General features: G+C 39.7%; 1 protein-coding gene across 1 annotated transcript; it reads right to left on the bottom strand.

Moving 5' to 3' along the window:
- Positions 1 to 630: 630 nt before the first annotated feature.
- On the bottom strand, positions 631 to 27,840 carry cog3 (component of oligomeric golgi complex 3). Its single transcript, XM_002940967.5, has 23 exons — positions 27,499 to 27,840; positions 25,041 to 25,187; positions 24,077 to 24,138; positions 22,955 to 23,120; positions 22,707 to 22,781; positions 21,983 to 22,075; positions 21,679 to 21,804; positions 20,800 to 20,880; positions 19,948 to 19,991; positions 19,392 to 19,518; positions 18,738 to 18,829; positions 17,390 to 17,529; positions 14,767 to 14,927; positions 14,475 to 14,583; positions 13,867 to 13,991; positions 12,870 to 12,959; positions 10,613 to 10,733; positions 7,426 to 7,514; positions 7,201 to 7,335; positions 5,742 to 5,817; positions 5,398 to 5,525; positions 4,633 to 4,731; positions 631 to 2,778 (listed from the first exon to the last, which is right to left on the bottom strand). The coding sequence occupies exons 1-23, from the start codon at positions 27,646 to 27,648 to the stop codon at positions 2,749 to 2,751; spliced, it is 2,466 nt and encodes an 821-aa protein (XP_002941013.3). The 5' UTR covers positions 27,649 to 27,840; the 3' UTR covers positions 631 to 2,748.

The raw sequence follows: 27,840 nt of genomic DNA, 5'->3' as shown, positions 1-27,840 counted from the left end.
CCAATTTCTCACTCATCTGCGCTACACCTGCTCCCCCACAGGCTGGCACAGTGCTACAGGGACCACAGCACCAATGAATAGACAAACAGGCAAACCAACTGCTCCCCCTGGCCACTATTTACGTACTGCAGCCAGTCATTTACTTAATCCTCTATCTCACTGTGCCACTTACATAGATATCAGGGCCAGTGAGTGAGATCTGGAACAGGTATTAATCAAGTGTTTAACATATAATAGATTAAAATATTAGGGGCCAGTTTTCTCATTGGAATCTCTATACTTAATTGCCTGTAACTATAGTATCTATAACTGCCTGTATCTAAAATATATCTATATCTGATAGTTTGGCATGATTTCCTGTATTAGAGCAATAATTCACAAATATATACTTTCATCCTATCTGTGATGCGAGAACCAGCTACGGTTACTGGTGCCCTTCCCCATGATACAGATTTGTGGTACAGTTCTATTAACACCGTGATTGTTACGCTGGGATTGACGGGCCCCACGAGCTTTGCTTTCCTGTTTTAGATCTGAAATATTGAAACCTTTGTGTATGTAATACTGCACATCAGTCAGTTTATGTCCTATTTCCACCCCTTTGGATTCGATTACACAAAACTCACACAATTAAGGAGGCAAAACCTTTATTATAAAAAGTTACTAAAACAAATTTCTTCAGATGATTTTAAGCAATTTAAATATTTTCTGACTATGCTATGTACAATGTTGTACCTAAAATCTGTGAACTGTACATAGAGGAACGAGCTGTTTTACAATTTGCCATCAATCTTTCACCATGAATCCATATTTTAAATCTTCCAATTTGTTTTATATACTGAGAGAATGAAACCAGGTTCCCACTTTAATATATATATATACCATAATGATTATAATGCTGTACAGGGTGTTAAAACGTTTTATGTACATTAATCACTTGGTGACCTTTTCGCTTCCAGAAATGCTTTTCTGGTGGCAAAAGGCCTAAATCTAATATAAAAGATAAATATACATATGTTACAAGGCACTAGGCAGTTACAGTTGAAGCTTTAAAGAAGAGAAATCTCATTGTAACCTGTAAGCTCTGTACTTTATATAAACCCAACTTCTAAAAGAACTATTCTCCCATTTATTCCTTCAATTCTAAACACAAGGATTGCATGTCAATTGTGAAGCATACCCCACACAATACCTATTTGGTGTGTAATTGCATATCTATATTGAAACAGAATATACAGGCTGATAGACTGAGGAAATGAATATTGTCCATTGTGATGTCCTTAGTATATTCTTTAAAGCAACAGAATAATAAGAGAAGCACAAAGTGTAAATGGATCTAAAAGAGATGCACAACACCCAAAATCCCATTAAACCCTAAACTATCCTTAAAAGAGGTGGAAAGGCATAATTACTGGGGGGAGGGCATACCCCATACCCCACCGCAACTATAATGGATCACCTGAGACCATGGACTGGCGCTCCTGTTTGCTGGAGATTCCGACATGTTGCTCCCACACAGCATTACCCAGAACAGTGCAGTTTTCAGTAAACAGGAGCACATACCTGGGCGGTCAGGTAAGCGATTATAATCACTGGGGTGGGGAGGGGGGTTCCTAACATTTTGGCAACCCACAGTGATTGTACCTTTCCTTCTCTTTTAATATAAAGATTCTAAAGTTGCCAAAGTAACGGAAAATCTGGAAATTCTAAGGAAATAATCAGAATGCCAGATTTCAAGCAAAAAAAAATCCCAACATGTTTGGTGTTTTTTTAGCAACAATATGGACATTTTCTGGAGACCCTTCAGTAGTCAGACATAAAATGGCTAAAAAAGGGTCCAAATAATAAATTATGTGCAATGGAGCTTCAGAACTTCCAACCTGACTCAATAGCATGGGTTGCAATTTATATATAAATTTGATTTGTAGTTCTCATTTTCACAGCATTGCAAAACAGAACAGGATGCCATGTCACTTACTGCATGGAATTACTGTATTCTCACTTACTTGCACATAGCTGAAAACTTGATTTTAAAAGGTCTCTAATTAAAGTCAGTTCATTAAGATGAATGGAGGCTTATCGGGATAAATACGTATAAATGTATATGGGTTTTTCACTGATTTCTCACTCAGCTGCGCTACACCTGCTCCCCCACAGGCTGGCACAGTGCTACAGGGATCACAGCACCAATGAATAGACAAACAGGCAAACCAACAGCTCCCCCCGGCCACTATTTACGTACTGCAGCCAGTCATTTACTTAATCCTCTATCTCACTGTGCCACTTACATAGATATCAGGGCCAGTGAGCGAGATCTACAACAAATATTAATCAAATGTTTGATATATTGTGCATGTCGGATGTTTAGTTCATATTTGATTGGATAAAAAGGGACATTTTATTCCAAACTATGAAATCTCCACTACAAAACAGCCCCTGCTGTTGCTGCAGCCTAAGATGTGTTTATTCTGTGCGCCCATCCTGTGCAATGTGCTGCAGAACAGCCTATCCTGGCAAACTCAAGAATAAATGGAAATGGGTTTCATTTGTTTCCACCTCTGAGTGAAACATTGTATTGGGTTTGCTTTTCAGTAATGCTTTGGTATGGTTTCTTTGCTTCTGGAGGACGGACATTCCTTCCCATAGACATGGGCGCCTGTAACAGCCTGCACACTGCAGAGCAGTCATTCCTGTATTTCTGCTTCACTTTCTCAGTACCGCAGGGATAGAGTCAGATATTTCTTTAGGTTATTTAGTCACAGACAGCAACAGATTCACCTGAGAGGGAAAACAGGGCAGTAATAGAACAGTCAGAAAACTTTATAAAAGCCAAAGCATTTTTTGTCAGGAGTTGCCTACATTTTGCCATATTCATTCAGCATTTCCTTGTGCATGTACCCCGAGCCATTGCGTCGGCCCCAGTGCAGACACACAGAGCAGATTTTAAATGCACACTTGCATGTTTTGGGAACCAAAATCCACTCTATGTGTCTGCACCCAGGCCGATCCAATGTTTCAGGGTGCAAACACAGCAAAAATGCTGATGCCAGTGTAGGGGCTGATTCCTGCCCTGTGTTTATCCACGGGCTGAGAATAAACACTGTCGGGCATTGGCCTAACAGTTACTTTTATGAGCTGTGCATTCCTGTCTGCACTTTGTTGTTACACTGCCTACCGATGCTGAGTATGGTGTTAAAGGGGATGTAAACCCAAAACAACATTTTGCATCGTGAGAGAGTGTAATATTAAGCAACTTTCCAACATATGTTCATTACAAATTGTTATTTGTAAATATAATTGCAGTTGAAAAAACCATCTCTGTCCCGTTCTATATTCTGTCCTAGTGGCTAAAAGACTGAACAAGCATGCAAGACTGATTTCTGATTTAAAGGAACAGTAACACCAAAAAATGAAAGAGCTTTAAAGTAATAAAAATATAATACACTGTTGCCCTGCACTGGTAAAACTGGTGTGTTTGCTACAGTAAAACTACTATAATTTATATAATAAGCTGCTGTGTAGCCACGGGGGCAGCCATTCAAGCTGGAAAAAAGGAGAAAAGGCACAGGTTACATAGCAGATAACTGATAAGTTCTGTAGAATACAATAGTGTTTTATCTGCTATGTGCCTGTGCCTGTTCTCCTTTGAATGGCTGCCTCCATGGCTACAAAGCAGCTTATTTATATAAATTATAGTAGACTTTCTGAACTAAAAACACAACTTTTACCAGTGCAGGGCAGCAGCACATTATATTTTAGTTACTTTTATTCACTTTCATTTTTTGGTGTTACTGTTCCTTTAAATGACAAAATCAGCATAGCAGAAAGGGACAGACAGATACTGATTTCCATAGCAGTTACATGTACAAATAACTTTTAAATCCCATATGTAATGAATGTACTGTATATTAAAATGGTTGCTTTGAATTACAATTTCTTTTATTAGGTAAAGTTTTAATTTTAAGTTTATATCCCCTTAGGGGAGGGGCAAACTAACAGCAAGGAAATTGGTTACCAGGAGGTAAGGCTAAAGCCACACATGGCAAATTTTCATCTTGTGAATAAAGCTGGCCATACACGTGGCGATCTGACGATGTTTCGTGCGACCATCGGTCGCACAAAACATTGTCAGATCCGCCACACACCGTCAGGGCTGAAACCGCAGGTAAGGAGGTAGAAACAATAGGATTTCTACCTCCTTCTGCCGATTCAGCCCGGACGGCAGATTTTGGTCAGGCGCCTTCTATGGCGCCCGATCAAAATTTTCTAACCTGGCCGATCGGCGAGTCGTCCGATATCAGCAGCTTCCTGCAATATCGGTCGACTCGCCGACATGCCATACACGCACCGAATATCGTACGAAACGAGGTTTCGTACGATAGTATTGGTGCGTGTATGGCCAGCTTAAACGGAGGCTGAGAATCCATCCCTACGCTTTCAAAATCTTATTGTTGTGCCTTCACCCAGAGCCACTGCGTCCCCCCAGGTGCAGACAGACAAAGCTGAATTCTGCTCGAAACTGCTCGTTTGTTTTGTGAGATCTGCATTGTCTAAAGCAATATGTACATATATTCCTACATCTCTCATGACTGCTTTTCTGGCACGGACAAGCTACTTGACTATTTATTGTACCTGTTCCATTGAAGGGCAAGCAATGATCTGCAGATCCTCACTGGCAAATTCTTCCTTCAGTAGCATATGAATCTTCTGGAACACTTGCTGTATATTGCTCTACAATAAAATAAAACATGTATGACTTACTCAGACAAGATAAAAGACAGTCAGACTGACAGATAGCTGCCTTAGCAACCCAGCCTTCTAGAGACTGAAATTACACGCAACTACTTTTTCATGTGAACGTGGGAAAGGGCATATAATAACAACTAGTATTGAGCTATGTATGGTTCAGACTGAGTTACTATTAGATTTAGCAAACTTGTGTTATTGGAAACATTGAGGTAATGCAGGCTGCAGTTCTGTTGCATGACCCAATCAGGAAAGCAGTCATATAATTGTAGGGAGTATCACTTATACTCAAGCAGTTTTTTTGGTGGGCTCCTTTAGCAGCAGCCAAAGTGATGGGACAGGGATCTTTAACAACAATTATCCTTGGGTCCTATAAGCCACACATGTTCCACGGACAATAAGGAAAGAGATTGGCTGCAAGCGCAATTGACTGACTACAATCAAATTGAATCGACTGGAACTGCAGCCAGTCCTGTGCAAATACCCCAAGTGCCTTGGTATGACACAAAAAAGTTGCCTATATGACAATATCTGTACACTCTTGGGCTACATGCACTCTGTTATATGGCCCTTACAGACTTAGGCACTTTAAATAGACCAATTGCAAATAAAAATGAAATAATGGAATGCTGATACATGGCCGGCACTTACCCTGACTGGCTTAAAGAGGATAAACTCTGTATCTTTGTTAGCCAAATACAAGGACATGCCACGAAGTGTCACCGGTAGTTTGGTTTTCATGGTCTTGTAGGTGGAAGACACAAGGTCATTTATCTTCACTGGAGAAAAAAGAACACATCTGAGAAATCCAGTTACGACAAACCTGTCATTTTGGCCACACAATACCCAGTTCTACAGTAATGAAGGCTCCTGCTGTAAGTTCCCTGGGATGCTGTGCCAAACTATAAAGCACTAAGGGCCGAGGTGGATGTTTTCGTAGGATTAGGAATAATAAAGTGAAAATATGACTTAGACCAAAAAGCAATGTAACAAACCTGGTTGCGCCCAAGGCTGCTGTGACAGACTATATTTTGGCCCCCCCTGACTGGCCATGGTTTTCAGTGCAGTGACCTGAAGACGACAAAGAAAGGCAACTCAAACAACATTATAGGTGAGGCTTTTCAGACTCTGTAAAGCTGCTGACAAAGTACAGTTTATAGAATTTTTCATATTCAAAATGGAGTGCAGAGATGTGCAGCCACCCCCATGAATATGGTGCTGCTGAACTGATACATCTCTAAGCATTTGCACAATTTACATTCATTTTCCATTCTAAGCTGTTTGCATTTTCAGACCCATAATATCAGGCTTTTGGCTCAGCTTGGAGTCAGCAACCAGATGGTTCAGGAAGTGCAGAGGCAGATTGGGCCACTGACACTCTGGGCCTTCAATGAGAGCTGCTGTGCTGAAGCCTGCCTAGAAGTATAAAACTGTCTAAAACTATGCTAACATCTCCCATAAGATTACAGCAATTCACCATACCCTCTAAACACTACAAGTCTCTAGAAAAATGTATCACATTAACAGTCCTTATGTAAAATAAAGCATTTTCATGATCTCTAAGGGAGCACACACAAAATGGTGGCTTAAGGGCAATATTTACATATAAGTATATGCCAATTTGGCATTCTGTGGGTGGGGACAGTATACAAGCACTAATTTGAAAGTTGGCCTTTTTCCACTAAATCCCCCCCCAATTTATAAACAGGACAGCTTGTTCAGAGCTCCCTATCTACCTTTGAACAAACACACCCCTCTCGTCTCTAAGCAGCAGCCTTTGAGCAGGTCATTATGTGGAGCTTCTCTGTGGTCCGGTAAATAGTTTTATTAGCTCCTATGAAGTTCTTTGGGATCAGGAAGTGCTAAAATGAAACTGGCTTCATATTTTTTAGTGCCAGAAACAACAGAAATCATAGATATTTCTTAATTAAAACATTAGGCAAAAAGTCTGTTCAGCGCAAGCCCTATTCATTCAACTTACATTGAAAAGGGGTGTATACTGTCTCTTTAAGAAACGTCACATAAAATTTGCACCTACTAGGAACATTAATGCCATACTGATCAAGGGAAGTAGGAACAATTATTCACGGATTTCTCTAATGACACAAACTGACTTGTTTTGATACACAATATACACCTTTATGCATTAAACAGCTAAGTGAAGTCTGAGGAAGATTTCAACAGAAACGGAAAGTAATGGGCCCATCAGCTAGAGTACAGGAGCACATGTTGCTGTGTTTACGGATGCGGATACGGCTTGTAGCACATTTATCAAGTAAGTCAATAGAGTACATCTGCGCCTGGTTAGCATTTGCTTTATGCTACATTTCACAGTGAGATAATTACAAATGTTGCTAACTGAGCTGTACATAAGAACTGCAAGGAATAAAAGGCTGACAGTGTATTGCAAAGAGTTCGTGCCCTGGGGAGTAGCAGGCCAGGATGTGGAATTACCTTTGTCATGAAGTCTTCCAATGGTTCTACAAAAATCTTGCTCTGCTGCTGGATAAACTGCTCACATGCAGCCTTAAGGTGCCGGTCAACATCTTTCTTGGAGTCAATGAAATGCTCTTTGATTTCAGGTGTTCCCTGCCATGTAAATAACAGAAGCCTGGGGTTAATCACATGTTTCAGAAGACTCCTTCACACAGGAGACCTAAAGGAAAAGTGAGATGTTACCTGCAACAGGAATTCCAGGAGAGCGTTATTGCTGTTCAACCTGAAGAACCTGGGAACTGTCCTAGGATGGAGAATTTTAAATGCAGCATCTGCAAAAAGATGTACAAAGCTGTAAGCACCAAACTGCTGTCATAGGGCCATAAATAGCCGCTTTCCATGGTTACTTGGGTGCAACCACTAGAAAAAGTTACATAGTATAAGCAATAAATGCAATTTCCAAATTTACCTTTTTAAGAAGTTTTTATTCGCATGGCCATACTAACCAATGTTTTGGTTGTATGTAGTGATCTTTACATGGAATTAGTAGGTGAGTGAATACCTGGAACTGCTCAAGTAAGTAATCAGGCCCAGCCAATAGGGGCTGCTGACTTATTATTACTGGAAATGGGCATTGGGAAAAACTTGTTCATGGAGTTCCTTTACTTAGTAATATACAAAACAAAATCAAAAGAAAAACCCATACTGACACCACCCTACCCAGCTATTACTAAGTACTTATTGAGAGAGCAGAATTTGGTACTGTAAAATTTAACTTTTAATAGTCTGAATTAAAAACAGCTATTCAGTCCATTAGACCAGACACCAAACAGAAATCCCATAAGGTTAAAAACCCTGCTCAGAGACATTAGTTTAGTCATGTGTGGACCTATTACTGCAGAGTCATTAGGTGAGCAACTAAACTAATCTAGGGCACCTCACCTCTATCCCTGCCTCACTAAGGGAAAGTACATCAGGACACCAGTAAAACACTATTCTCCCCTGGTGTCTCTCTAGCCCTCAAGTGTATTGCTGGCTCTGTATTGTGTAGTTGCTCAAAGCTCAGTCACATCTGCTGCCATTAGTACTATTAGTACGGCAATCACATAGAGTTAAAACAAATCTCTGCTCCTCGGCACAAAACAGATCAGGTAGCGCTGTGTTTAGGGCTGTGGCACACGCTAAGATTAGTCGCGGGCGACTAATCTCCCCGATATGACATCCCACCGGCGAGAATGTAAATCGCCGGTGGGATGGAATGCGCAGCCCTGCGATCACGGAAGTTGCCTCTCGAGGTAACTTCAGCGATTTCGGCAAATCACCGGCCCCACGTATGCCATCCCATCTGCGATTTACATTCTCACCGGTGGGATGTCATATCGGGGAGATTAGTCGCCCGCGACAAGGTAGATTTGTCGTGGGCGACTAATCTCAGTGTGTGCCTCAGCCCTTAGACAACAGATAAAAGATGGCTAGACACAGCACAGCTAGTAACAAACTTGCTGCAATAAATATACAGGACTATTGCTTAAGGGCGAAGACAAATTGCCATTAAATATTTATGACATTTCTCCATTGGCAGAGAAAGTGGCGGGCGTACCATAAGCCTTAAATGTACAGCACAGAAATAAATAGTAAGTTAGGGCAGATAAACACTTACATTTTTGGTTTTACTGGTTCTTTGAAAGAGAGGAGAAAATTTTCCTTAGTCGTCAATGATAAATTCCCACAACCGCGGGCAACTGATCTTCTGCCACTTATATTTCCCCACCTGCAATAATGTAAATCTGTGTTGGGAATACATATGCACCACTTCGGTTTTGTGAAGTAGCCTAAAGCTTCCTTGCGAGGCTAATTTGGGCTGAAATGACGCATATGTTTCCCACCAACAGTTTACTTGATCGCAAGTGGGAAAATATTTTCAGGAGATGCCTGCGGTTGAAGAGATTTCATGCTGGCGACTCCTGTCCTCATCTGCCTTCAGCCTTAATGGTATAACAATAATGACCCACCTTTATAACACTTACCTTTCCCCACACCTATTGGCTGGCACAGAAATGTACTCATTTAATAAATATTTGAGCAACTTCTTCTGTCAGCCAATTCAAAATGCCAGGAAGGACATATTTACCCACTGACCACAACACTCATATAACAGCATCACTAAAGGGTTTCAGTAATGTTCAAATGCAATAAAATGTTATTGTTACTGAAGGAATGATCCAAGAAAGATAAACTGAGGAACATTAACAGAGTTTTAGACAGTCAGTGAAGCAATTAAGGAGATCGGTGCAACAACTTCTTCTTTACTCTACATGCCCAGCCCCCACACCCAGTTTAAAGTTGGAGTGCACTGTGTACATGCTGGTGTTTGAGGAAACTTCACACAGTGTAACTATGTATTGTATTTCAATCAGTAGGTCATTTTCCTAGTTCCTAGGGATGCACCGAGTCCGCTATTTTGGAACTTGGTCCAACCCTAAATCCTTCATGAAAGATCTGGGCGAATACCGAAACAAATCAGTATCCTTATTTGGGGCGTTTGGCCCTAGGGCCAAATGATTAAATTAAAACGGCGTGTATAGGCGCCTTCGGTTCAGGGGCCGCATCAATGAGCTGGCACGGTCCCCAATCCAACAAAAAATCTAAACTGCCCGAACAAGATTTACCCAATATCAGGTCAGATGTCAGTTTGAGAGGCCCATCATTTGTGCCCATACACTGGCAGATAAGCTGCCGAATCGGTCTAAAGGACAGATATCGGCAGCTAAAATAGGCCCGTGTATGGCCACCTAAAGAAAGGGTGTTTGGCTCTTACTTGGTTGATGAAGAGAGAGAATCATGCAGATTTCAGTTATATTGGGAAAACCACTTTTATCAGAAAATAGTAGATATCAGTTAATAGTAAATGTTAATGCCAACAAGTCTGTAATAGTAATAGCGTTTCTGACATAACACATGCACTTCCAAAGGCATGCATTCCATGTTTAGTAATTAAGTAGTTCCTGGGCAAACTAAGTGACTTTTATTACATAATCCCATAAATGTCTTTGTTATCAGTGCCACAGTGAATCTATAGGAAAACTATCATGAAAATAATATCATTTTTATATATGTATACAAACAATATGTTAAATATTTTTTCACTTATTCACTAATACATAAACACACATGTATATTATACACCTATACATACATTATGATGACCGTTAAAGTGTTTAAACAAAGTTACATATCCAGGCCACAAAAATTACATTGGTTTAGTCTTCTCTTAAAGTAAGCATTGCAAACAGAGTTAGTGCAAAAGGCAAGGGCATTCGTAAAGCGCCCAGCATGCAGAGAATTGCAGGTGAACATGACAGACCCATGACAGCACGAGGCGGCTGTAGGGCAGGTACCCCCAGGCCCCCCAGCTGCCAGTGAGAGATACCTCTTGTTTTCTTGAGGTCGAGGGAAATTTCCTTAATGGTGAATTCGGTGTGGAAGGGAGCAATTTGCTCACGGAGGATCAGAAGGTGTTTGATAAGGAACAGTTGCCCATCAATCTGGGTCTAATGAAACAAAAAGTCAAGCATTCTCATTAGTGGGAGTCACAAAAACATTATCACTTAAAATAAATCTAATTAAATAAACACAGCCATAAGATTCCCAGCAACTAGATGCACAGCACGTGGCCATATGTTCTGCTCCATTTTGCTGAAGGTTAATGATATTGGCACAAAGAGATACAAATAGCAAGTGCTGTTAAACAATAAAACATCCCTCACAATGCAAACATCAGGAAACCAGGACAATATTATTCAGTTTATTACAACAGTGAGTACACCTTGTTCGTATTTGGTGATCATTTACTAAACTAGAAAGCCACCGATTTTGCTTATTTTAGGAGCCTGTTCCTTCCTGTTGTGTGGGCACAGCTTGCACAGGCCTTGGGGCACTTACTGCATGACTGTCCAGGGCCAACGGCACCTTGGGTACTTAATGCACAGATGCCTGTATACCTTTAGTGAGTTATTGCTATGCATTGGCCTCAGGTATTTGTGCTAAAATCCCTGCTGTTAGTAGTAGAAAAGGTAAAACACTGCTACCAAAAATGGGGGAAAATTCCTTCCTGACTCCAAGATGGCAATTGGACCAGTCCCTGGATCAACTTGTACTAACAGCTATTTTCAATAAACCTATTTTCTAACTTGCTAAAAAAAACACCCAATCCTTTCAAAAGACTATCTAATGTATCTGCCAGTCTCAGAATGAGAATTCTAAAACTACAGTTCTCACTGTAAAAATGTTTTTGAATATTATGATAGAACCTATATTCTTTCAAATGTACTGATGTACATTAAAAATACAGTTATCGGACCCCTTATCCGGAAACCCGTTATCCAGAAAGCTCCGAATTACGGAAAGCCCGTCTTCCATAGACTCCATTTTAATCAAATAATTCAGAATTTTAAAACTGATTTCCTTTTTCTATGTGGAAATAAAACAGTACCTGTACTTGATCCCAACTAAGATATATATAATCCTTATTGGATGCAAAACAATCCTATTGGATTTAATTAATGTTTTATTGATTTTTTAGTAGACTTAAGGTATGGAGATCCAAATTACAGAAAGACCCCTTATCTGGAATACCCTTGGTCCCGAGCATTCTGGATAATGGGTCCAATACCTGTACAGACAAAAAAGAATAACCCAATAATACCCATCATTGGAACAGCTAAACACAGATAAGTAGCAAAGGGGCAACTATTAGCAGTTGGTCAGTAACAATGTAGAGGAAGCAGACATGAGCTGATAATACAGATGCCCTAAACTGGCCATACATATTAATATCTGCTTTTTTGGTGAGGACACCAAACGAGTTGGATGTTTGCCCAATTTGGCCACCTACATGCTGGGCCACAAAGGCTTGATACAACTGTTTCGCCCAGGGTCTAATGCACAGATCATAATGGCCATTTATGCAGTCCAGACAGGAAAGGACCACATCACTGCTCCTATGCAGTGCTCACCTGCTCAACAGATGTGTGGCAAGGTATCTATTGGGAAAGCAGGTAGGGAGGTTCTACACACGGGCATATAAGCTGCCGACCAGGTCTGAAGGGACCAAGTTAGAAGTTTAAATCTGCCAATGTATGGCCTAGCTTTATTTAAGCCTCAGAGTTGCAGAAACCTCTATAGGTCAGCTTACATCCGACACATTCAGCAGTCCTCCTCAAAAATCAGTAGAAGCTGTGAGGATGGCAGCAATTTACTCAAGCTATTTGTCTTAGCCAGAGTGGGACATCTTCAGATGTGGCTAAACAAAAAAAGCAACACAAAACACTTATGGGAGAAATGGAAGGGAACACATTAGTATGAAAATAACATAATATAAATTACTAGGTCTTTAAAAATGATTTAGCTTTAGCTGCTTGTTGCACAGCAGCTCCGCAGTTTGGAATTCAGCAGCTATGTGGTTGTTAGGGTTCAATTTACCCTAGCAAGCAAGCAGGACCTGAATAGAGAGATAAGTATTTTTGGGTGGTGGGGTTAGAAACTCCTAAAATAAATAATGAAGGCCAATTGAAAAGATGCTACAAACAGGACATTTTACAACACAGTTAATGTAACAGGTCACAGGTAAAGTTGAGAAACCCATTTAATAGTAACTTTACTAACTCAGTCCCTATTATTCATCAGACCTTGTTTTTGGTGATGGCTTCAGATGCTCCAAGCAGTGACTGGATACATGCTGACAAGGCCTCCTGGGATAATCCTTGAAACACCGCCCTCTAGAGATGACAGGAAAGACAGAACATGTATAAATATTATGGTTGCAAAAACAAAAATGCAGGAAGGTGAAATCAAAAATGATGTGAGGAGGAAAAAAAAATTTCTTTCAACAGCAGAAAAATCGGAGAAGGGGTAGCGCTGGCAGGAGGTGAAGCCCCCACAGCAGGGAAGCCACCCTTTCAAATCAGAGAGTGGCCATTCACCATGCTGCTTGGCTCACTTAATACTAAGCAAATTCTATCTATTTGATCCCTGAAGCCCCCACTCACAGAGGCACAACTGAGCGTAAATTAGCACCTCTGTGTTAGAAAATCCGAAAACTCTATCTTTGCAGATCGCACCCTTCTGGTAATGTTCAGTCATGGAGGGCAACATTATACAAGGGAAACCAAACAATCAGACTGAAATGAAAAATTGCCCACTGCAACTGGTGCCGCTATGTGACAATAAAGAATATATAATTCCCAAAAGCCCCTAGGTGCAGAACTCATAACTGGCTAATAGGTAATTAATAAAAGTTGAATAGATGCACAATCATAACTTTTTAAAAATAGTGGTGATCAAATCTATAAAAAAATCTATTACATAAATGTCTGGTATAAGAGATAGCAGCCCAGACAGGCAAAGTCTGCAAGAGTTGTTGAAGGACTGAGGTTTACGCTTTTTTTTTAATTTATTTATCAATACAGATATGGGGTACCTTATCTGGAAACCCAAATTAAGAGCCCCTATCCGGAAAACACCAGGTCCCAAGCATTTTAGGGTTAGGTCCTATACCTGAACTAATGAATATCTCATAGAAGAGCGATATCTTCATGCAGAAGCAGGTTGCCCTGCAAAAAAGGTTGTAAACACAATACATGGAGGATTGAAAAAGAAAAGCCACTGATCAAGTGTTGCACTTACATCAATACATCTGTAAAGCTTGGAAAGACACACGAGTGTCCTTCTGACTGTAGGGTACCACATCCCATGTAGGTCAGCAGGGGACACTGTGTTCTGAGGCTTTTGGCTCAATGATTCTGAAGCTCCTAAGTGCATGATAAAAAGAACAAAAAATCTTACATTAGTCACAACAGATTTAATAATGAGCAAAACCAGACCATACATAATTAAGCTTGTTTGTTTCAACCCAAGAAAGATATACTGGAGCAACAGAAGAAGCATTAGAAGAATCATGTTCTGCTGCTGCTAGACACAGATAACATAAGCAATTACAGCCTTAAGGACTCCAAGCGTGAAGACATTCCATAGGGCAATAGTCCACATGGCACAAATCCAGGCAATAACTTTCTATAAACAAGTGGACTGTCACATTTACAGGCTCTTGCACCAAGCACTTGCAAGCAGCCCTTGAACTAACATGCTATTATTTACAGAACAGATATATTCCTGCTATGGGATTACAAAAGTAGGTGTCTGGAAAGTTTAACATTTCAGCCCTTCAACACAAGCTACACATTAATAAACTGCTGATCAGGGCAGAACATAATCATGTATTTATAACTACTCACCACTTTTTATAAGATTATTGGAGTCTGGATCTTCTAGGTGGACATCTGAAAAGGAGGATTCAGTAGAATGTAATCTCTGTTGTTCTTCTTTGATGCTCTGTGCAATTTTCTGAGGAAGAAAACAAGATATTTTTGTATTTAAAAATGCATGCAACAAATTGCATGTTATTTGTGAGGCAATTAGTCTCACAAACAAAAAAAGAACCTAGAGTAATTGCTCCAGGAGTGTTTTGTTGTTTGTCCCTCATTATGTCATACAAAAATGATCTGAGTGTCTAACAAATAACTGTACCTCCATCATCTCTAGCTTGTCAGGATATGCAAGGTCTCCTGGAGCTGGCTTGTAACCCAAGATGTCGCTCTGAATGTATATGTGCGTCCTGTAGACCAGCCTTTCTTGAACATCTTCTAACATCTGTTTCACCACAGCCGCGAAAGCTCCAAGATGCTCCACTTATCACACAGAAAGGAAAAGAAGGTGAGCTCCTGAGTAAAGCATATAGCAATACAGCTAGAATTACAGAGGCACCAATGCCTAATCTGGCAAAAGACCAGTAAGAATCGGGGACTTGTGAGTTTATATCTGTTCTGCGCTGACTGAAATTGGTTAAAATTACAGTTTCTTTCTTTTAAAACTTTAATTTGTTACTGCTTCCATCATACAGTAAATAACTTATTGCTATAGAACTAAAATAAGCACTTTCAATGCAAAAATATGACAAATCTCAGATATACATGTATTTGATACTGAATCTTGAAAAGTGTACTATGGTATTGGATATGCTTCTAGCAAAACAAATGACTAAAATTCAACTGTGTGGGTGTGAGATTTCTTCTGTGTTAAAACGTCTTGTACTAAGAATTCTACCCCCATCTGTTGTGCTCCTTTCATGTTGGGCAGAAACTCATACTGCTACTGAAATGGGCAAGAAAATGCTACATTTGATTAGTGTTGAGCAAATATGCTATGCGTAAGAGCAGCAGAAAGTATGGACAGACACTATTTTAGATCAGTATTAAGTGAATTCCACAATTAACATTCTCTTTAATTTTACTTGCCTTTGTGTGCAAAAATATCTTTTGTGTGCAATTATAAAACTGTGTGCACATTTTAAAGGGGTAGTTCACCTTTGAATGAATGAATGATGTAGACCAGTGCTGTCCAACTTCTACGGTGCCGAGGGCCGAAATTTCTCTAGCATACATGGTGGAGGGCCGCTAATGGAAGCCAGTTTTGACCACTCCCCTTTTTGAAACCACACCCACTTCAAACCACACCCATTTTATCACAATGGTGGTAGCACAGCAAAATCCCAAATGCTTGGTCCTTACTGTGGGGATATCAACCAGCATTCATATGTGAAAGAATTATGTCATATTAAGATATACCCTTAAATTCCATATGCCTCCTCCTCCCCTGTGGATAGCAGAGCAACCCCCAGTACATAATTACACACCTTTGGGACCATTTAATGGCTATTTCCAACTGCTAACAAACTCCCACAACAAACCCCTGCCAGGTTCACCTCCCACAAGCAGCATGGGGCAAGCAGAGTATGGCACACACAGGCAGCACTCTGCCTGTCCTATGCTGTCTGTGTGTGCCATACTCTGCCTGTCCTAACCTGCCTGTGTGTGCCATACTCTGCCTGCCCTACTCTTCCTGTGTGTGCCATACTCTGCTTGCCCTACCCTTACTGTGTGTGCCATACTCTGCCTGCCCTACCCTTACTGTGTGTGCCATACTCTGCCTGCCCTACCCTTACTGTGTGTGCCATACTCTGCCTGCCCTACCCTTCCTGTGTGTGCCATACTCTGCCTGCCCTATGCTGCCTGTGTGTGCCATACTCTGCCTGCCCTACCCTTACTGTGTGTGCCATACTCTGCCTGCCCTACCCTTCCTGTGTGTGCCATACTCTGCCTGCCCTATGCTGCCTGTGTGTGCCATACTCTGCCTGCCCTACCCTGACTGTGTGTGCCATACTCTGCCTGCCCTACCCTTCCTGTGTGCCATACCCACCCTGACCTATGCTGCCTGTATGTGCCATACTCTACCTGCCCTATGCTGGCTGTATGTGCCATACTCTGCCTACAGTACCTATGTCTGAGGTGTGAAGAAGTGAACAATGGGAGTGACTACAGTCTGAGCCTGAGGTGTGAACACTGCAGGGGTTGAACAATGCAGAAACTAAAAGGTGTGAAAAACACAGGGGATTACATTTTTAAACAATACAGGGGGATTACAGCCTGAATCTGAGGTGGGAACCATGCAGGGGGCCAGTTAATCTCAGTACTGATACCATTTAATGCTTACTCAAAGGTAAGCCATCAAAGCAGCCAGACAGGTGGGGGGCCACACAGAGGGGGGTCGCGGGCCGCATGCGGCCCGCGGGCCGCCAGTTGGACAGCACTGATGTAGACAGTGACAAATTACAATTGGTCTTCATTTTTATTTGTTATGGTTTTTCATTTTTTTTTTTGTTCAGCAGCTCTCCAGTTTGGTATTTCAGCATCTATCAGGTTGCTGAGGCCTTATTTTTCCTAGCACCCAAACTGGTTTTATGAGAGACTGTAATAAGTATAGCATGGAGACTGAATAAGAAAATAAGTAATACAAAATAACAGTTACAATAAAATTGTAAAATTGTAGCCTCACAGAGCTGGTAATAGGACATTCTATAACATACAAAAAATAAACTTAGAGGGAATACGCCCCTTTTAAACTGTGTGCTGCTAAGAGCATGAATCAGATTAAAAACGAAATTATGTGTTTTCACACAGAATTTTGTGTGTGCACCACAACTGGCAACAAGGCCTGCTTGCGTCAAAATATGGGTTTGAAATAAGAAGTGAAAACAGCAGGTGCTCACCTCCAGTTAAGAACCTAAATCTCATACAATATAACACAAAATTACCACTGTTCTGTACATGGTCTTCAAGCATCTCAATCTTAAGGATTCCGCACAGCTCAGACAATGTTTCTAAATGGACAACGTGAATGATCAGTGGCCGGAAGACATCATAAAGAGACAAACACAGTTTCTCTAGAAGCACACTGAGAAAAAGATAAAAGTAAAAATGATTAGAAATTATTTTCTTTTCAATGATTTTAAAAGAAATATATAGTACAAAAACATTTAGATTGCTGTAACATGTATTTACACTACACTAACTACCATAATAAGAGAAAGCAACTCAACCTGAAAGATGTTTTTATTTTATTCAGCAAAACAATGTGACCTGGGCCCTCCAGCTTATTGGTTCCTGCTGTAATGCTCCTGAATAAAATGCTAATCTTTCATCTTTAATGACCCCAGGATAATGCATTTATTATTATTATCTATATAAGTGGTTCAGAATAAGAGGATATATATTTGTGCAGATTTTGTGATAAAAGGTCAATTGCGAAGTACAATTCTTGTTTTAATGGTTTTCCTTACTGTAATTAGTGACTAAAACATAAACAACAATAAGATACAGGTATGCCAAATATCTTTAAAGGAGAAGGAAAGGTAAAAACTAAGTAAGCTTTATCAGAAAGGTCTATGTAAATACAGCCATAAACACTCACAGAAACGCTTCACTGAGTTCTTGTCTCATTTTTGAGAACATGTTCTTCGGTATCAGACTTCCTCTCTATTAGGGCTCCTTCAGGTTTGGGGCTTGAGTCTGCTCAGTTCTCTCCTCTCTTCCTTTCCCCCTCCCCTCTCCTGCTCCCCCCTCCAATATGAATGCAAAAGAACTCACTTCCCCCACCCTAAGGAATGTGTGATCTGAGCTTCCAACAGCTTTAACTGCAGCAGGAAGCTACCAAGACCAAGCTAAAATGGCAGCTGCTATCAGAGGAAGCTTCTAGGGCTCTTTACTCAGCTATAATAAAGCTTTCTGCTAAATAAATATATTGTTCTAGGTGGCACTAATGTGGCGAATCTATTGGCAGTCAAATGCTAAAATGACTTTTTTCTCCTTTAAGGGAGTGAAACTGTTTTCCACATAATTGTTTAGGTATTTTATTTTTTAAAAGAAAATAGACTCTAGACTAGAAATGCAAAACTTTGAACTAGGCAATCAGATTTAAATGTCATTACTCTGTTATTTTGAGAATATCAAACTATTATTACACCAAAAGGAAAATATCACCAAACTGAAGCCACCAACAAGGTGCCCAGCGCATCTGACAAAAGGTGCAACACAATGCCATTATTAGTGTTTTTTTCTAACAACCAGCAAGATAAAGACAAAACATACAAATTTACCACATACTCCAATTTAGGTGTTGGTTTGGTGAAAAATTCATTGTAAAGGTGGTGTTCATCCTGACATACATGGACCATGAACGCACAGCCACTACGTACCTGAGAGTTAAAAAGAAAATGCATTTAACAAGTTATTTGTTTTTTTTTTATTTTTTAAAGGGTTATTTTTCCCTTTTATTGATAACAACAATAAAATATTAACATGAGTAAACAGGTTACATATGTGGATATGAATGATTGGTACATGGTTCATTTACACAATTCAGGTTATTTACACAGATCTATCGTGTTGAGTACAGTTCTGTTGCGTGGTGTTGGTGTGGACGAGGTCCCATTTTAAGTGATAAGAGACCTGTTTGATTCACACCACATGCCCCAAATTTTTTCAAATTTCCCTTGTGCCCCTCTGGTCTCATAGGTAAGTTTTATGAGGGGTAGGGCAGCGTTTACAAGCTGTTGCCAGAATTCGAGCAGTGGGTACACTGTTGCCCATCCACCTCATTAACTGATATATAAAAAAAACACATATATACTGTCACTACATTGCACGGCCATGGTCAGAGCTTGGGATAATAAAGTCACGTGAGTTATTTCACATCAGCATAAATCATTAATCATTGTTCCAGTGTTAACTAAGAAGTGTAAGATGGGAAAGCCTTACCAATGCACAGTGATCTCTGTTGTTCTGGCTGGTAAGATCTGTAATTGTAGTAGTAATGCTTGGACTCAGTAGACTCTCTCGCTGATCCAAATAACACTGATGTATTTCACTCAGCAATTGTTGGTACCTTAGATAATAAAAAGAAAAAAAAACACCTTATTTATCAGCATGCACTCCACGATTCCCTTCACTTGTTGTCACTGGTTCTGACTGCTGATCAAAGTCTAGAACTTTTATGACTGTACTATTTTTTTGGAGTGTCAACAAAAACCCAATATCTATATACAACCAAACTTTTATCTTTAAAGGGTTCCTCTCCCTAAACAGACAAAAGCTAACCCCAGCACACAAACAGCACCATATTCATAAAACATTTTATTCTATTAATACTTTGAACTGTGTAAACAGGTTACCTCCTGCTGTACCTTACATATAATTTCATACAAAGCAGATTTCAGCATTATAGAACATACTGTCTAGCATGTATACCAGTGAGCTAGGAGATGCTGACATGTTTATAGCTTTGATCATGCAATAACAAATAAAAACTACTTACTCAGGTATCTTCTCAGATCGCTGCTCTACTTGCTCAATTAGTGTCTGCAAAAAAAATAATAACAATGTTCAACTCTGTGTTATCTGCAAGGTCCTGGAGCCTAAAGCTGCCCAATCACCTGAGCACAGAGCTTATCCCACCTGATAGCTCCAGCTACCCACTTCATCTTTTCACAAGAAATTTACACAGCCAGTTTTTCAGTGGGACAAAAAGACAGAAAGGGGCTGTCTTTGCCACAGCACCATAGAGGTCCTCTTGGTAAAAAAATAACAGAGTACATATTCCACTCTGTGCTAGTTGTTAGCTGAAGATACTGGAAGTTTTAGTTCAGCAACAGGGTAACTGAAGGGTCATAGATTGGACACCCCTAAGTATGGCTTTACCTGACATAGCTCTCATAGTTAACAAAAAGAGTTCTGATTTTTTCTGTTCTGCGCCCTGTGCACACAAGATAATGGGAGAACCATAAAAATATATATTCTATATTAATAAGCCTGCAGCACCCACAGTTTGCTAATAAGTCTTGCAGTAAAGTCACATTACATGAAACAAATTGTATATGGTAAAATAAATGAATAAAATGAAATGTTTGAGGGCTCACAGAACCCTTTCTGAAATTGGTACCAAAACAATAAACATTACTGTGAGACCAGTGTGTAATGTCCAAAGCAATGGACATGGCATGTAAAGTAAAGGCTGAACATTTCAGCAAACTTTAGTCACTCACATACACTCTAATTAATGCACTCAGATTCAGTTACAATTAGAGATGAACCAAATCCATTCAGAAAATCAGCATACATGCACAAACTGTTTAACGATTTTCATTCAGTAGAGACGGAGAATACTCACCCGGACTTTGGGTGCTGCTGCTCTAAATTTGACATAAAACAGGGTGAAGGCATTGTCAGTAGTTGATGCATTTGATGAATCCTGTTAAAATAAAATATTAACTTGTATTTCTGATAATTACGATCAATATTGTTCCACCAGCAAGATTTTCATCCCACAAGCATGCACATTGCTTAGTTATCTTAGGATCCCAATCATTTTTTTTTCCTTTCCTCCCTTTAGATTACGTGCTACCCTGGCAAGTCCAAATCAATACTGCTGAACCCAATCACTCCTCAAAAATTCAACTTTCTTAAAATGTAAAATTCATGCATCAACTTATGCTATTTGTACTTTTGTAACCATCTTTAAAATGAACCTCAGGCTTATTACACATATGAATGTATATTATATAATTGACACATTGCTCTCATCTACACTGGATGCTGTGCTGTTTGTGGATAGAATCTACTCTGCTTCTGAAGGAGTCGACCGTTCAGAGAATAGTGCATAAAATTGATTGACTCTGTTTGATGAGGGAAACACCGGACCAGACTAGAAATGCTATTCTTTATAATTAAATGCTTGGCCTCGGGGAGGGCAGAATTTGGGCATGAATGGGGAAGTTTATAGACATAAAAGTCAGCCTGTGTATGGTACTTCCTCCACAAATTCTCTGCAGAGGATGTACAGGACTGTAAAAATTATTTTTGTCAATTTGGCCAGATGCTATTGTTTGGAGCATAGCAGCATTTTGGCATTTTAACTATTAAACGCACCAAGGATTTCTGATGAAAACCATGATAATAACAATAAATAACAATAATTATTATAATAATGATAAAGAAAGAAACTTTCAATACAAATATCTGAAAACAGTCTCACTGCAAAGCAACTTACCCTTTTAATCAACTGCGAGGTGAGGTTCTGCATTGTGTTCACAGTGTAATTCTTCATAAGATGCATAGCTTTGTAAAGACATTGCTTAAATTTTGCCATATAAACGGGATAATCTTTATAGTTTGGCTAAAAAGAAATTACAAAATGTAATGGTTATAAATACAGCAACGGGCAGGTACAGCAATATACCAGAAGCAAGTTAAAAATAAAAAAATTCAAATAGTGTAAAGCAAAGAGTGAGTGAGTAATGCACAGCTCTTTTATAAGGATTTGTTAATCAAAATTTTATAGTCAGCAGACTTACATGTGCAGAAATATACGTTATGCAGTCATCCAGTTTTGTCAGCATGGGGATGAAGCCTTCACTATTTACAGACAATGTAGGGGAGTTTAATTTCTTGAAAAAAAAAAAAAAACACAAGCACAGAATTAATTTATTATACAGCAACTCTTAGGAAGTTTAGACTGATTAAGTCTTTTCTCCAAAAACAAAACGGATATATTTTAAGTACTCTCAGATAAAAATAACACAGTCTAAACTGTGAGCCAGACTGTCTTGGGTTCCTCTTAATAAAATAATCCCAATAGGTCTGTTTTGCCACCAACATGGATTCATACAGCTTAGTTGGCATCAAGTACAAGGTACTGTTTAATTATTACAGATAAATGTATTTTTTTAAATCATTTTAAAAAAATCATTTTTTAAAATTAATATTACCGGTATATTGGAGATAACATGCAAGATGCCTTCCTGTACTTCAGAGATTTTTTGAAAAAGGATTTCCGGATACATATGTTCTCAATTACCATGTATAAATGCTAGGGTATTTTTTTTTTTTTTATTTCTATTTCATTTTAAACAAGGTTATTTATCATTCTTAGTAATGAAACAAAGGTAAATCATATACATTGAAAGTAAATACTCAGTAAATAAGCTGAATGCTCCTGTTCCAAAACATTATTGTATGGCATACAGAAGCATTCTATGATGTTTCATTCAAAAGCAAGTGACAGAAATGTATACTCACCGTATTTATAGTTTCTAATTCATTAAAATAGGAGAGTTTCTGCTGAATGTTTTCTGCTAGCTGCACAAACTCTGACTGTGGATAAATAACATAAAAAAAATCAGTACACAAGAACTGTGAATGAGAAAATGGTTTCCCTGTTAATATCAGTTTATTTTCTCTTAAATGGCAGTAAAATAATAAGGTATTGTGCACACACTTGGAATGCAAAGGATAACCTGAACACAGGCCAATGTAGCAAGGCATACCTGTTCCTTCAGGAGCTGCTCACAGGCTTCATGGAGTGTTCCTGTTTTGGTTGACACAAAAAGATATTGTTTCTGGAGAGACTCCAAATGCTCGAGTGCCACGTTAACATCATTCAGTATTGCATCGCACTGCTCCTGAAACCCCGCCAAGAAATCTCGCATCTCTCTGGATAATCCAAAAAAAAACAAAACAGGGAGAATTTATGTTGTGAGTTTTTTTGCGATTGTTAATCACCAGCCCAGTCAAACTTACAAAAGTTTCTTTGTGAGTTAAAGCCTCTCTGTTGTTAAAAACATGTTGCTTACGTTGTGATGCTTTAGTTATTTTATTAGGAAATTGTCTTAAAGCACAAAAACATCCCTCAGATGACACATAACAGACTATGAAAATAAGAACAAAGCATTACCCTAAAAAAGAACCTGCTGTTTAATGCCATGTGGTTTATTGCTTTGCTGATACACACCACACACAATCAATACTTTACATTAACATAAAGGGGGTGTTTACCTTCATATTAACTTTTAGTATGATGTAGAGCTTGATATTCTGAGACAATTTGCAACTGGTCTTCACTTTTTATTTTCTATGCTTTTTGAATTATTTAGCTTTTTATTCAGTAGCTCTCCAGTTTAGAATTTCAGTAGGTATCTGGATTCTAGGCTTCAAAATGCACTAGCAACCAGGCAGTGGTTTAAATAAGAAACTAGAATATGAGGGGCTATGGGAGAGGGGCTGAATATAAAGATAAGTAATAAAAAGTAGCAATAACAATAACATTGTAGCCTGAGAGAGCAATAGTTTTTGGCTACTGGGGTCAGTGACCCCCATTTTAAAGCTGGAAAGGGTCACAAGAAAATAGTTTAAAAAAGAGTTGCTAAGAATTGGCCATTCTATAACATACTAAAAGTTAACATAAAGAAGAACCACCCCTTCAAAAAAATGAAACACCTGAGAAAGTAGAACTTTTTTGACTATTTGAAAAGTTATACAGAAACCTCCCACGTGACATAAAAGAACTAGTGGAATGGAAATTATTTTAGATATATTTGCTTACAATTATATAATAAATCTTACATCCAGGAATTTTTTTAACAAAGTAAAATGAAATCAACTAACTGTACCTGTACTTTGCGCTCCCATCATGATCCATATGGATCTGCAGCTTGTCGAACCATGAAAAGAACTGAGACAAAGCGTAGCGTTAGAACTTGTTGAAACAGTAACAGATCATCTCAAATACAATGGTACTGTATGCGTTTCCTTGTATAATTTATATAACTGTAGGCACATTCATGGATCACAGAATATAAAGCCCTGATCTCTGATTTTCTTGCAATTTACAATATGGATGCGGGTCGACAAAAGCCCGCACCTGATCCTAACCAGCCTGCTCCCAACCTGACCTGCCAATCCACCTCTATTTATAGACCTGTACCCGATTCGGCCCATCTCTGATGTCCCAACGGGGCAGAGGTGGGGCAGGCACGTGCCTATAGAGGCTGCTGGAGGCTGTAGCAGGGCACAGTAAGGTTGTGGGCATAAGAAACAGCTCGGCCTTAACCTGCCCCACAAATGTGTGAATGTTGGCCAAAGCCCTGATCTGTGGGTCCCAAGGGTTTCGGACCAGTCCGCACATCACTAATGGTCATGAAATGCCTCAGTGACCTATAATATCCTTATATTTTACAACAGAGGGTACATTATTCACTATATAATAGGGATGCACCGAATCCACTTTTTCTGATTCGGGTGAATACTGAACCGAATCCAAATACTAATTAGCTATGCTAATTAGGCTTTGGAAGGGTTAAAAAAATTTCAACTTACGTATTTACGTGACAAAAAGTAACGTGTTGTTTAGGATTCAGATTCAGTTCGGCCAGGGCCGTGGATTTGGAATCCTGGTGAAAAAGGCTGACTCTTGCCCGAATACCGAACTGAATCCTGGATTTGGTGCATCCCTACTTTATAATAACCAAGTCACTTGTTTATATATTTTAGACTAATGGTGCATTACTCCTTGGAGACGGAACTTAATGATGTTAGTAAGCATATCTAGACAAACTGATCACTGTTATAACTTACTTGCTGTGCAGTTTCAATTCTGTCTTCTTCCATCCCTAACATAGAAAACCCTTGCTTGAGGATGTCCTCTGTAGATTCAGGAACAGCTGCAGACAGTGTTACCGTTAATGACCTGGATGTCAAGCTGCATAAATCTTCAATTGGAAGCTGTATAAAATCAAATAAACATTAAACAGATAGAGAGAACACAAGATACAGAAACAGCCAGACCGACAGAGGAGTCTGTTGCTCTCTTATAGTACCACAAATTCAACAGCACTAACCAAAGAGGTTATATCATTATCTATAATGTACAATAAAAAGAATGTTTCCAGCATTGCCTGTGTGCTAGAGTTTTGAGAGAATACTGCCTTTGAATATTATTTTCATCTGTTATCATGCACTCAGGCTAGATGCAGTTCATTGAATGCACATTTATTGTCTTATTTATCTATTCAGAATACTAAAAGGCTAGACACTCTGCCTGATTACTGTACTAAGCACTAATTACACCCATCAATCTGCTGCTGTCAGCATGTAAAGTGGATCTGACTGAGTTTAGATGCAGGCCACCTAGGCCCAGTCTTTGCTTTTTAAATGTTTCTCAAAACATTTTAGGGAAAAACAGAAACCACTTCTAAATATTCTACAAAATCAATGTCAGGCATAAGCTGGAGTGGTTGGCTATCCACAATGTAGCAGATTGACAGGAAAATTTGGACTTGACAGAAGCCAGGAGAACACTACATGCCTAATGGCCTAGGTCTGTTTTCCATGATTTGGGCTTGGGAATGTGGTGACATAAAAATCAAAAGCTTAAAGCTACACTGTACCATTGTACAGAGATGTTTTGACAATTCTGTACTTTGAGTCACAAAGTTTTGGGCACAATAACAGAAAGCAGTGGCAGATAGTGATGGATGAATCTGTCCAGTTTCCCTTCGCTAAAAATTTGCAAAACACATTGAAGCCATTGAGCATTTTTTGAGACTTTTTCCAAGTAGCGTAAAATGCATTTTTTTTTCTACAATACATTGGAATCTATGGGCTTTTTTTACAGCAAAACCTGCAAAAAATGTCACTAGTGGCAAACTGCTGGGTTTGTAAGTGTCAAGAAAAGACAAGCAATACATGTTTTATCCAGGATTGTGAATGACAATTTGATAGAAATGTAACCTGCCAGCTTTAATAATGTGCAATGTGCAGGTTACAATGGCAAGCAAGAAACGCATGGGGGCAAATTTAGCAAAATGTGAGATTACAGCCCAAATTCACCCACCTTCCAAAAATCCCATAGTAATGTATAGAAAGTGGGTAAAATTTTCTGTGTTGAGCTCTAATCTCACATTTTGATAATTATTTTGTGCAAGCTGTCTAGTTGCCTATATAGGCCAATAACAACTCCCATGTGTACACCCATGCAAATTCCAGTGAGGACTGGCACCCTTGGTGCTCTCCTCCCAGCATGACCTATGTGAATTCCCAGCAGCCTGTAATCTTTTTTTGCCTTCAGCCTACCTTATATAAGTACTTCACTAGTCCTTTAAATTAACGATAAACAAATTTGGTCCTCAAGCAACAGAAAATACAGCTCCCTGCATTACAAAAGTTGTAGGCCCAAAAGCAAGACACCGGAGTTACAGAATGCAGAATCCATGCTGCGGTTACTGGGCCAGCTTAAGTAAAAATAAGCGCATGTATGTATATATAACTTTATTTTTATAGGATTAATATTATACCTTGCACTGTACAATCTTACAATACAGAGATACAGAGATAAAGGGCAAAAGGTTTTGGACAAGTGAAACATATAGATACTTAGATACTCCGACAATCCGCAAGCATTTGATTCACCAGAGATTTAGGCAAAGCTGACTGCAGAGGATGGGATTAGTGGCAAATCTTCCCACCAGGACCATTTGAGCTTTCAGAAAGCAGAATGGCGGCAAAATGAGTTAGTGTAACAGTTAAAAGCAGTGAGATTAACAGCAACCTTATTTCTGCTTTAATAAATAAAACTTCCCACAAGCGACTCCCTAACCTAATGTCAACAAGCTACAACTTTAGGGTCAGCACCCAGAGGATGAGCACCCCACTTCTAATAGCAAATGCACAGCAGCATGACACCCCCATATCAGCAGCATGACACCCATATCAGCAGCATGACACCCATATCAGCAGCATGACACCCATATCAGCAGCATGACACCCACATATCAGCAGCATGACACCCATATCAGCAGAAGGATTTAGCAGTCAGAATTCTACGCCTAATAATTCCAATTTGCATTTCTTGCCTTAATATCCCAATTGACCCTTAGCCCAGGAATGAAAGCATTTAATGGATGCCAGCACACAGTAAGTGATCAATACTAATATGGTGTGAGGGTAATAACTAACAGAAGCAGCTGTGCTGCACAACACAAACTGCCCTTGACAGCAGCAGGGGGGGAGCTGTCAGTCTGTCAGAGTCTCTCACCTCCGCAGGTACAGGCAGATCCTCAGCAGCAGCCTTTATTTCTAGTATTGAGTCGGTCTGCCTGTCTGTAAGCAGCGCCAGTGGGTCGGGACCGCGATCCCATAGTGCGAGCCTGTCCCGGGCTTCCTGCTCTTCCTGCCCCGCCATCATCGGCTCTCAAACCATGGAAAGAAGCAGCCACAACAGCAGCTGCGCTCAGATCCGCTTCCGGGATCCTGAAACCTGGCAACGCAGCTCTGGGGCGGAGTCCATCTGACCCGGAACGGCAAGGAACACTGCAGGGAAGCGCAAAGGGCTGACAGCTAGCTCCGCCCCTTGGCCTCAGCTGCCGGGCTTGTGGGC

The sequence above is a fragment of the Xenopus tropicalis genome, chromosome 2 (genome assembly GCF_000004195.4).
Source record: "Xenopus tropicalis strain Nigerian chromosome 2, UCB_Xtro_10.0, whole genome shotgun sequence".
Lineage (NCBI taxonomy): Eukaryota > Metazoa > Chordata > Amphibia > Anura > Pipidae > Xenopus > Xenopus tropicalis.
The sequence above is the reverse complement of the archived record's forward strand: the minus strand, read 5'-3'. Positions and strand labels throughout refer to the sequence as shown.

What these genes read in the sequence shown, in the direction of transcription:
- cog3 (XM_002940967.5), bottom strand. Translation starts at nt 27,648, where the DNA reads ATGATGGCGGGGCAGGAAGAGCAGGAAGCCCGGGACAGGCTCGCACTA. An exon ending in CGATCTGAGAAGATACCTGA is followed by an intron (nt 19,519 to 19,947) that starts GTAAGTAGTTTT and finishes TTATTATCTAAG; the next exon opens with GTACCAACAATTGCTGAGTG. An exon ending in TCCTGGAATTCCTGTTGCAG is followed by an intron (nt 7,336 to 7,425) that starts GTAACATCTCAC and finishes TTTACATGGCAG; the next exon opens with GGAACACCTGAAATCAAAGA.